Source organism: Myotis daubentonii, chromosome 6 (genome assembly GCF_963259705.1).
Source record: "Myotis daubentonii chromosome 6, mMyoDau2.1, whole genome shotgun sequence".
Classification (NCBI taxonomy): domain Eukaryota; kingdom Metazoa; phylum Chordata; class Mammalia; order Chiroptera; family Vespertilionidae; genus Myotis; species Myotis daubentonii.
This window is the reverse complement of record NC_081845.1, coordinates 77927385-77939606: the sequence shown is the minus strand read 5'-3', so window position 1 is coordinate 77939606 and position 12222 is coordinate 77927385. Positions and strand designations below refer to the sequence as shown.

The 12222-nt window shown below is 44.9% G+C and overlaps 1 protein-coding gene across 1 annotated transcript in view; it reads right to left on the bottom strand.

Moving 5' to 3' along the window:
- The window catches only part of CILK1 (ciliogenesis associated kinase 1), a 33341-nt gene that overhangs the window by 10509 nt on the left and 10610 nt on the right, over nucleotides 1-12222 (bottom strand). Inside the window, exons 5-8 of the mRNA XM_059701407.1 lie at nucleotides 5905-6037; nucleotides 4718-4889; nucleotides 1706-1873; nucleotides 363-683 (exon numbers count right to left, since the gene is read on the bottom strand). Of these exons, the coding sequence (XP_059557390.1) occupies nucleotides 363-683; nucleotides 1706-1873; nucleotides 4718-4889; nucleotides 5905-6037 (794 nt within the window). The remainder of the gene's footprint in view (nucleotides 1-362; nucleotides 684-1705; nucleotides 1874-4717; nucleotides 4890-5904; nucleotides 6038-12222) is intronic.

The following is a 12222-nucleotide window of genomic DNA, read 5'->3' as shown; positions in this document are numbered from 1 at the left end:
GGATCAGCATCAATGACTAATATTTATTAAGTTCCTCCCAGGTGCCAGGTATTCGTTTAAATTCTTTCAAGTATTAACTCATTTAGTGCTCAAAAGAACTCTTTCAGGCAGGTGTTATTATCTCTATTTTACAGAGAGGAAGTGAGGAGCAGAGAGGCGGGGTCATGTGCACAGGGCCATTGAACTTAGCCCTTTAACGCCAAGGCCAAAGCTCTTTGCACAAGTCCACGATATTACAAAGGTACGTTTATCACAGTTACACTCTATATGCTGAAAAGGAAAACAGGTCCCGCAATAAGTGAGGTACTAGTAGAAGAGGAACAGGCCAGACAGGAGGTGCACTAGTGAATTTCGCTGCTTACCGCTGGAGGATTCTTGGCGTGGAGGGACGGGAAGTGTAAGGGGCTTGGCTTGTCCTCCGGCAGATGGCTCGGGTGATCTGTCCTGGACACCTCTGCTTTGTAGGGGTACATGAGATGCTGAGGGGGCTGGCTGGCTTGATGCTGTCTCGAAGAAATCCGCGTGTGTGGCTTGGTCGGGGGCTGGGCAGGAGGGGCTGGCTTAATGTGAGGCGGCAGGCCTGCCTTTTCCAGGATGTCCTTCTGTGGTTTTCCGGAATCCTGAAGGCTCTGTGTGGTGCTGCCCAGGGGATGCCCAATCTGGAAGTAAGGATATCGGAGCGCCTGGAACAAACATATGGCTGCTTTAGGAGAAAAGTCTAGTGGGCAGGTTAGCACCATCAACTCACTCATTGACCAGTTTACTGCAATTTCTTAGCCCAAAACAACTACAGGGTGGGGCAAAAGTAGGTTTATAGTTGTTTGCATGGAAAATAATACAATAATTAGAAAATAATATAAAAGAATAAACTCTGTATTTCTCGTACTCACAAACCTACGTTTGCCAGCACCTTGAATCTGTAACACCCCTTGTGACTTTTCTTATCTAAAGTATTATCGAATGTATGAACTTAAAATTATCTCACTAAAGCAGCCAGTTACACTGCTATTACCTTTGCTACTTCTGAAAAGTATTCTGGCTCAATAGAGATCCTAGCTTTGTAATTTATTATTTCCTATATGTCTTAAATAGAATACTTCACTTTTCTGAGCCCAGTTCCTCATTCCAAAGCAACTATGTTGTTTAAACCTTGACTACTTTAACTTTACAAGTTTCAAGTTTTATATTTTAAGTTCTTATATGTAACTAGAGGCCCGGTGCATGAAATTTGTGCACGGGAGGGGGGGGGTCCCTCAGCCCAGCCTGCACCCTCTCCAATCAGGGACTTCTCGAGGGATGTCTGACTGCCAGTTTAGACCCGATCCCACAGGGACCGCTGGCTCCTAACCGCTCGCCTGCCTGCCTGCCTGATGCCCCTAACCACCTCTGCCTGCCGGCCTGATGCCCCTAACTGCCCTCCCCTGCCAGCCTGATCACCCCTAACTGCCCTCCCCTGCCGGCCTGATGCTCCTAACTGCTCTACTGCCTGCCTGATCACCCCTAACCGCCTCTGCCTTAGAAGGTCGTTCAGTCTAATTAGCATATTATGCTTTTATTAGTATAGATATACCAATAGTGGTATTCTATACTATTTTTTTTACCCATAATACCAAATAAAGTACTTCCTATGAGATTACAGGACTCTTTCAGAGTTAGATATGAACTTCATAAGAAATGCATCCCACAGAAGAAGATGGAAGAAAACCTGACTAGCTGTTGGCCGTTTCTTGGGATCCCACTGAAGCAGGTCTCTCAGGAGCTGAATGGCTTCGCTGCTAGCATTAGGAATCAGGGTCTTTAAGTTATTGGGTACACACTGGGGCCAGCGGAAGTTCATAGCACTTGAAAGTTGGTAGCCTTCTGGCCAGTCAGTCTGAAAGAAAGAAAGAAAGATAAAAAATCTTGCTCAGCCACTCTCTGTGATAGGAGTGCATATCCTGGCATGTGTGCCTACAACGGAAAGGCAATCATGTCATGGCCACATCCATATCCATTCTGATGGCACCATGATGACTGACACACAGGAGGATGCTAACAGGGAGAATAGAAAGTACATGAAGTCTGAGAAAGCATAGAAAAAGACACTGGATTTGCCACCAACCTGTTGTATAACCTTAACACAAAATAGTGCCTCTCGCCCTGACCGGTTTGGCTCAGTGGATGGAGCATCAACCTGCAGACTGAAGGGTCCCAGGTTCGATTCCAGTTAGGGGCATGTGCCTTGGTTGCGGGCGCATCCCCAGCTGGGGTGTGTGCAGGAGGCAGCTGGTCAATGTTTCTCTCTCATCGATGTTTCTGACTCTCTATCCCTCTCCCTTCCTCTCTGTGAGAGATCAATGGAATATATTTAAAAAAAAAAAAAAAGATAGCGCCTCTCTTGAGATTTGGGGATTGAACCAAATTAGTATTTTCACAACTGTGTTCCATGAGACAGAGGTTTTAGAAACTGCTAGTGAGATTTTCTTTTTTGGGGGGGTGGGGGGTGGGGGAAGATAAAACAAAACACCTGACCCCAGTTAAATAAATTTGTCAAAACCTACATATCCCCATCTTGATGAAGTCCAGCGGTAAAGAAAGCAGTCCCACGCAATCTCAAGTTCCCCACTTTTTCACCCATCATACCCATGACTAAATGCTGAAGTGCATGAGGGGAAAGGACGAACAAATAATCTTCAGGTCCCTTCTAACTCCAACACTCCACTATTTTACAAGACACACTCTGGTGTAATTGCTTTTTTTTTAAAGCAAAGTGGCATTATGTATTACTCATATCATTCATTCACTTAGATAGTTACTGAGGGCCTACTATAGGCATAGCATTGGGTATCCAAAAATAATCTGATATAAATGCTGCCCTTACAGAAATTACTGTCCAAAGGAGAAAATAAGATATTTATTTAAAAGCAGTAATTCAGAGTAAAAAGTAACTAGGGCCACGAGAGGTAGATATAGTTATCCCAAGGAGGGGAGACTCCAGCAGGAGACTCTGGAAATCTTGAAGTGGTGCCATCAGTGATTCATTCAAATGATTTAGTAATTTCTTTAGAGAGACTGATTTGTACTAGCAATGATGCTAGCTAGGACCCAGAAAAAGAAACACAAATAAACAAAAGATAAATCCTTGCCCTGAATGAGCATAACATCCAGGTAACAGATATGGACACAGATGATTATATTAGTAACACAGATCACAGTGGAAGGCGAAGAGGAGAGGAGAAACTGTGAGGAGAAAGATTGTGGGGCCTTGGAAAAACAGCGGATGGGGTCACGGGAGAGACCTCAGTCAGGCAGAGCACTATAGTGCGGAGATTCCAGGGTGCATGGTGTGGGGGTACAGGTATGAAGTGGGGGACAGAGAATGACAGGTAAGGTGGCTGGTGATAGGAGCCAGAAAATATTTTTAGGAGGGGACGCCAGTACCAGAGCTGTTCTTTAAGGAGGTGAACTGGCTGCAGACGGAAAGATTAGTTGGAGGGAAAAAGACTTGAAGGAAGAAAGACTGATACCCCCATTCAGGAAGGGCGAGCACGGCCCAGTCTGTGATGGGGCCATGGACTCCAAGGATGAGAGCCGCATGAGAGACTGCACAGCGACAGTCAACAGGACGTAAGGACCCACTATTTAGGTGAGGGGAAGGGGAGTAAGGGAAAGAGGGAGAGTAAAATGGACACTCAGCCTCAAGGCTGGGGCTCTGGGACTATGATGGGACCACAGACAAAAATGGAGAATGAAAGCAAGAAGCCAGTGGGGGTAAATGAAAAACTGTCTGGCACACCTTAAACCTGTGTCCATTATATCTCAGTAAAACAGAAAGAAAAAATTGCAATATGTTTGTGCTCTTTGGAAGAAGTTTAAAAAAGCAAACTGTCAGATGTGTTGAGTTCGAGGGTTTGGTGAGGGTGCCGGGAGCGCCTCTCACAGAGAGATGTAACCATGTGAATGGAGTTACAAAGGAGGGAGGTGAGGGCTACAGATTTCCTTTAGGAGACTTCTCAATAGCTCCTAAGTGCTGTGGCCAGGAGAACAGAGAAAGGCTACAAGGGAGGTGAGGTGCCATGGAGAGGAGAGGAGAGGGAGCCAGGACAAATGTTTTCTACTTAAGAGCAGAAGGAAGGCACTAGCTGTTTTGGCTCAGTGTACAGAGCGTTGGCCTGAAGGGTCTGATTTTGGTCAAGGGTATACGCCAGGGTTGTTGGTCCAGCTCCAGTAGGGGGCATGCAGGGGGCAGCTGATCAATGATTCTCTCTCTTCATTGATGTTTTTCTCTCTCCCTCTCCCTTCCTCTCTGAAATCAATAAAAATGGAATCTCGGAGGGAAGGCAGGGGCAGGTGGGTGGGTGGGTGGGAAGTTATCAACCAAGGACCTTATCAGCATTTATGCCTGGCCCATGGACACAGACAATGGGGTGGTGAGGTCCTGGGGTGGGGGGCAGGGGCAGTCTGGAGGGGGGTTATGGGGGAGGCGGAAAAGGAGACATATGTAATACATTCAACAATAAAGAAGTATTTTAAAAAATAATAAAAAATTAGAATTAATAAAAAGTGAGAGAGAGCAGAAGGAGGGAGTGAGGGCCAGGTCTGAGAGGTGGGTGTGTCTTAGGGCATGGGCATGTCTGAGAGGTGGGTATGGAGGATTGCTGAGGACAAAAGAAAGATTCCAGAAGGAGCAGGTGGTCATGGCGCAGTGGAGGCCAGGGAGCCCGGGGAGCAGGCTTACCTTTTTCGGGGTCCCCAGTACTTGGCAAATTTTGAAGATTGTGTCAATCTCACTGGCCCCGGGGAAGAGTGGCCTGAGCGTGTACACCTCGGCCATGATGCAGCCCACGGCCCAGATGTCAATGGGGGAGCTGTAGTTGGTGGACCTCAGGAGCACTTCGGGGGCCCTGTACCTGGAGGGACAAAGGGGCACTGCGTGTTACTGCCTCCACTGGTCAGAGCAAGTTAAATATATCATCAGCTCTCAGGGAGAGAGCTTACACATTTCCACTATCTGTGTAGCTCAGTGCGGTACATGCAGGCGTGGAGATTGGCAGCTGCTGTGGCTGCTGTTAAAAAGCAATGCTTCTCTATCTTAGGGTCGTTTCTATTGCGCATGTCTCTACAGGACTCCTCTCTGCAGCCTCTTTGAGAAATGCAGAGTGAGAATAAAAGCGAGGAAGAGCCGAAACCGGTTTGGCTCAGTGGATAGAGCGTCGGCCTGCGGACTGAAGGGTCCCAGGTTCGATTCCGGTCAAGGGCATGTACCTGGGTTGCGGGCGCATCCCCAGTGGGAGATGTGCAGGAGGCAGCTGATCGATGTTTCTCCCTCATCGATGTTTCTAACTCTCTATCTCTCTCCATTCCTCTCTGTAAAAAATCAATAAAATATATTTAAAATAAAATAAAATAAAAGCGAGGAAGAGAGAGAGAGGGAAGAGGAGAAGGAGAGGGAGAGGGAGAGGGAGAGGGAGAGGGAGAGGGAGAGGGAGAGGGAGAGGGAGAGGGAGAGGGAGAGGGAGAGGGAGAGGGAGAGGGAGAGAGAAAATGTAAAACATTGTCTGGTGGCTACTTCTTGCTCATGGCCAACCACTTAAAGCAAATTCTTAGGGTCTGGAAGTTTTAATAATAGCGGTTATTCAGATAGGTCTTTGGAGAATCTTTTACACAACTCTTTTGTAAATGGTCTTTACGAAGGTCTTTAAAATATGACTCATATTATGGAAAAGCATAATGGATTTCCTTTAAAAATTATTGACAACACAAGCTTTTAACCCTTGCACAATGCCAACATGCTTACACATATGTTGTAAACTGCACTGTTTCTCCTAGTGAAAGTTCATGTTTGTGACATGAATAGCACCCTCAGTATAATGACATATTTTTAAAGAAAAGTAATCAAATACTTTTGAAGAAAATGGCATTCACCATCTGGTAGAGACGTAATCTGTGTATGGAGGTCTGGATCGGATTTCCCGGGCCAATCCAAAGTCTGCGATTTTCACAAGATCTGGTCCCATGCAGAGCAGGTTCTCAGGCTTTAAGTCCCGATGGAAGAAGCCTGAGAGAAAGCGGAGAAGGAATCCAAATGCAAGCTGGCCTCTGAGTTATACTCTTCCCAGCTGTATCGCTCTTTTCATAACTGCCATAATTTGAATTATAATTCAGGTATGACACTGAAGGCTCTATACATCCATCCTACTGATAGAGTCCTTCAGACCTCTCAAAGGACTTCATTTGATGAATTCAAGACGTAAAATTATTCCAAAGTTGATCATCATACTTTTTTTTCCAAGGGAGAAAACTTATTCTAAAACATCAAAAATTTTATCTCTGCAATTTATACTTCTATAAATCTGTCAAGAACGAGACATAAAAAAATCTTCAAAGAGTTCTTCCCTAGTTTCTGTATCCGATTCTCATTTCATTCCTTGTTTTCTTATTTTTTAAAAAGCCTTAATAGCTGCATAATATCATCATTTGGATAAATTATCTCTGACATACCAATTCTTCTATTTGAGCATTTAAGCTGTCTTTTCATTTTTCACTATTATAAATAAAAGTTGAATATGAAAAATTAAAAATAAGTAAAATATCAAAACTCAATTATGGGCTGAGATAACTTTGCAAAAAAAAACCTGTCATTTAAGGAAAAAAATATCATTTCAAAAGATGAGTCTTATGGGTACTAAGAGTTTATACCACAGCAGAAACACAATTACAATTTTTGTTCAAGAAACAAGGGATTTATGAATAGGACACATAGCTGAGATTCTGCTGTGTGTTGCCACAGATGTTTAAGTACTACTTTGCCTAATGAAGAAGTAGAGGTGCAGTTCATGTCTTGAAAGGCAAAGCTAACTCATCAAATGGGAAGCTGGCCTCAGCTTTAGCAAAGCTTTGGGGGCACATGCAGCAGACATTCAACATGCAACCTTCCAGGCGCACTCAGACACCCACTGTCAGCAGTATATGCCTCTGAAAACCCAGAACCCTCCACTTACAGAGTGCATTGCTGACATAGACATCTTAATCTCAATGGAACACCCAAACTGGAAATACAACTCCGCTGATGCTGCTTATTTGTTATGTGCTATCATTATCAAGGTTGTGAAAGTTAGGATCCAACGAGCACATTATGGGAGAAGTTAATAGCCATCACTGAAGATCTACACTGTTCCTCAACCAACTCTCTGCTGGTAATGCACGTCTCTAATGCCCTCCTCCACCCTTTTCTCGACCTATGTCTCTCATCATCGCAGCTGAATATCACTGTCATCTCCACATCAGCCTGTCCCAGACTCTCTCTCCTTCTTGAACCTTTGACAAGATACCCAGATGCCTCATGGTTAGGTTGGATCCTAACTGTCACATTTCTCATCAAAATCACTCATATCTGTCCCCTGTGCCCTTGCTCATTGGCCCCTCCCAAATCCTACCTCTTGCGGCCTATCCCTGCACTGTCCCTTTCTAGCAGGCCGTCCTCACTCTAGCTTACTGGATTCCCACTCTTCCTGATAATTCAAACACCGTTCTATCACTGTCCCATCCACAAACACACACAACAAAAACCTTCCATGGCTCCTTATAAAATTATTTAACACACCTGAAACTCCTTTCAGGCGGTCGAAAGAGACAAAATTATTTTCCAACTAGTAGCCCTGCCCACGAATCTGTGCACGAGTAGCTCGCTGCTGCCTGCCTCAGCTGGCCACCCGTCCACGGCCGATGGTAGCTCTCTTCTGCTCATAGCTCGTTGCCCTGACCTCCTGTAGCTCTCCACCACTTGTAGATTAGTTGTGACATTATGGTATAACAGATAATTAGCATATTCCTCTCTTATTATATAGGATATTTACCACCAATATGTGTAAAGTGTGTTCCAAACAAGTAAAATTCCTCATTTTCTTTTGGTTCATTGTATTTATTTCCTTTAACAATGTTGTCCCCTTGTACTTTTTGACTATACCAATCCCAATCTTTCTCATGCTTTAAGATTTTCTTTGAGTTTCCCTTCCTCCATGAAGCCATTCCAATATATTAGCATTCATTCATTCATCTATTCATTCATTCTACCAATAGATATTCAAGGAGGGCCCACTCCATGCCAGGCACTGGGTTAGGCTCCATGGATTCAGAAGCAAAACCCAAATGGACATGGTTTTTGCCTTGGTAGATGTAATAGGCCCTCCCCAGTAAACCTGGGCAGAGTGCTATCGTTTTCGGGCATGTTAACCATCTCTCAGAAATTAGATGTAGCACTTTAAGGGTAGGGGCCACAGTTATATTTCTTCTGGATGTCTCATGCAGTGGCCGGAGCATGGTGTCCTTGTAACATATTCTTACTGATTGACCCAGGACTTGAATAGATTTGTAGGGAACGTGAAGACAAATGATGACAAATACACCTGGGTCAAGTAGGGAGGGGCAACAGAGAGCAGACCAGGGCTGTTGGGAAGGTGGGAGGAAGGAAACCTCACAAGGCAGCAGCTAAGAACTGAGAGAAGAGCGATGACCCTGACGCAGTGTGGGAGACACTAAGGGCTCAGAGTGGGACGTTCTCGTCACAGAGGGCATTCCAGCAGGACAGAATCTACTAGTCAAGGTCATTTTCTAAAACCCCTCTCTGTTCGAAAGGAAGAGCTGGGCAACTGTAACGTAGTTATATGTGAAAACTGCACTAGATGTCCTGCATCACAGAAGCAACAGTGTTTTCATAAAAGGACACTCCTCTCTGTTCATCATCTGGAGACACCAGAGCGCAGTACGAGGTCAAGCTCCACGTGGTTCATGTGACAACATAATGATGGGTCTGTAAGGTGAATGGCTGGCTAAGATGGACCAGGTGAATATAATTACAGAGCCAAGAACCCAGTCCACGTAGAAGGGCTGAAGGTACAGAAGTGATCCCATACACTCAAGAGGGCCACAGGGGAGAAGAGGAAGTGCTTCCGTCCACCAATGAGCTGCTTTTCTTTTCCATCATCCAAGGCATTGAGAAGATCAAGCAGTTAGACCTGGATTAGACCAGAGACTGGCACAGCGAATTTTCTATTTGTATAGCATATGTATATGTAGTACATGTATGTATATAGCTTTGAGTGTTTATATGCATATATGGGTGTAGAAAGGTAGTATACTGTATATATACATATATATAGATGTGTAAATATAGATACATACTATACTATACATACTATATCTATATCTATATATATTCCATTGTTTCTTTATCCTAACATTGTACCAACTAATGGCCTTCCTCATACTAATTCCTTAAGTTTCCTAACCAAATTAAGAGTAAATTAAACCTAAATTATAGGAAGAACCAAACTTGAGGCTGGTTCAAATTCAAACAGTAATTCAGTATTAGTCAAAAATGGCCTTTAAAATGAAAGAAAGAATTTCAGATGTGGGCAAATTTGGATGGCTTCTGCTCAGCCTAATTAAATAAAGATGATCAGTGCCCACCAGAGTGAGCGAGGTCTCTTCCGAGACTGAGTCACTGTGTTTGGACCCTCTGTTCTTCAGAGCACCATCCAGCTCCCAGAAGGCCCAAAGGCATGCTCCCATCTTGGAATTGACTTAAGAATGTGAAAATGCACACGCAGTTATTAGAGAGTGGCCTTTCGTCAGTGCACCCAGGAAGACTCTCATGGCCCCTGAAGATATATGAACATGAGACCATGGTCTCTCTTCCCAAAAACTCAGAGAATTAAAACCACACACCAATGAGCTCTGGCCAGCATTGCTCAGTGGTTAGAGCATAGGTCCATGCACTGAAGGGTCAAGGGTTCAATCCCCGCCCCTATGGGGGCTTATATGGGAGGTAGCCAATCAATGTATCTTGCTCACATTGATGTTTCTCTCTCTCCCCCCCTCTCTCTGTCTCTCTCTTCCTCTAACCCTTCTCTTCCACTCTCTCGAAAAGTCAACACAAAAAATATAATTGGGTGAGGATTAACAACAACAAAAACCAAACGCCTCAATGAGAAAAGAAATGGTAGACACTGTTTTCTGACTGAACAGATGGGAGAGGTGAGTCAAGGTGGGTGGGTGAATCATTCACAATCCTACCAAGAAAGGTACCACAGCTGTTATACTACGGAGCTCCACTCTGTCCCTCCCAACCCACACAGCTAATCTAGGTCTGGTCTTCGCAAGTCCATATTAATGCTGCTTCTCCTCTTAACTCCCCCTCTCTCCTCTTGTAGGGCTAAATTGTTATTTCTAAACTTTCGTGGCATTTATGAGTCATTTGTTCTCCAGCCCCCAAGCTCCACTGCCACCATCTACAACACCCACCTCCGCACACTTGCATCTTCTCCTGCGCATCCCACCACATCGACCTGTGCTCAGATGCAAGTATTCTCGCACTCCTTGCTTCCATGCTGGTCATGCTCCTGTAAACACGCATGATCTCCTCCCACCAGTCCAGCTTTACCCTCTCCCTCTTTAATTGCACTTCCACAGAGAACCTGAGCACTAATGAAATGAGGAGAGGGAAGATTCTGGTTCCCCTTATGACCCTCTAGCAGCTTTCTTTTCTATGGATCACACCAGGCCCCAAATAACTAATCAGAGGGAAAATGGCTAGGGGGAAGAAATTGCAAACAGACCCTTAAAACTGGCTGGTGAAAATGGTATCTGTCAGTTGACATGTGTTGTCTGTTACAGTGTATTTGAGAATAAGCCTTTATAACTAGGAACATTCATGAATATCTCTGCAGAATCTAGCCCTCTGTCCTTTTCATTACTGAATAATGGCAAGAGCTATTATTAGCTTTATGCCCATGCGTTCTATTCTTTGGTAATTAAAAGCATAAGGCCCTCCTGCTGTGTACATTTACTTCTCATCTCTATTTTAACAAAACATTACCACACGAGAGGCAATACTGCATAGTGGTAAATTGTGCAAACCAATCAGACTGCCTGATTTCAAGTCCCAATTCTGTTCACTGGCTGGCAAATCACGTAGCCTCTCTGTGCCTCACTCCCCTCACCTGTAAAATGGGGGAATAACAGCATCTACCTGTGGGGCTGTTTTGCAGGATTCAATGTGTTAACGTTTGCACAGCTTTTACAGCAGCACTTAGCACGTCGGCACCTTGCCAGAGCTTGTTGGTATTAGTAGTATGAATCCTATCATTTTCTCTTCCCAGCAACCTGGTAAAGTGAACAGGCAGACACGGCTCCACTTTTGTAGATGCAAAGAATCAAGGCTGTGAGGCTAGTGATGTGCCCCGCCACCTGTGAGGAGGTGGTGCTAGCTCTGCTCTGATTCCTGGCCGGGTCCACGCTCTGTGGATGCGTGCTTTGGGACTTGTCACGAGAGTCCACTTCTCCCTCTCCACTTCCGATCCACAATGCAAACCCTTAGAGCTGGGTCATTCAGGGGTCATGCAACAGCAAAGTGCTATTAAGATAAACCTTCCTGTTCAAAACTGTTTGGCTTTCATAATTCAGGATCAGCCCTTCAATCTAATTTCAGGGTCCCCTACGCCAATCGAATAACAGAAGAATTTCCTCTTTCATTCTGGCAGAAAATGCGTTGTGCTTGCTTTTCATTAAGAGCCTGGGGGCAAGGAAACCACGAAGCCACAAAGAAGGCCACATCCTGCTAATGATGAACCTGACACGAACATGGGGAAATAACTAGAGAATACTTAACCACTATGAATTCACGTAGCACACCTTCCTGGGACGGGAGGTGTAATTTCACAGATATTACCGAATTGAAACCTACAATGTTTTTATAAAGAGGGCCACGAGGCCAGCAACACACAGAAAAGCCAAGGGCTGACTCAAGGTCATGCACAGGAAGACAGTGATGAAACACAGAAGCAGAGAGCCACTTCTTGGTGGCAAAACATTGTTCTCAAGCCAGCTATGCATTTCTGATTACTGGCATGGATGAGTGTGACCTGCATATGTGCAAGGGCAGGTTAAGGAAGAAACACAGTGTGCATTCATTTTTCAATTTCTGCAAAGTGCGTGTGCTTTGGCACTGCTCAATCGGCCCCAAGCAGGATGGTGTGTTCGTTCCCTGGGCGGGGAAAGGGCTCAGTGACATGGACTACGGCCATAGCAACTGACTACCCGCAGGGCGGCTCTCCCCTCTCAGAGGAGTCTGCTCCCCCGGGGACAGAACTCGCCTTCTCACAGTGAGGATGAGCAATAGAGAGGAGCCTGAGACTCACTCTGAAGTGCCTTAGGTGATTTTTCTTTCCATTACTGGAGAAAAGA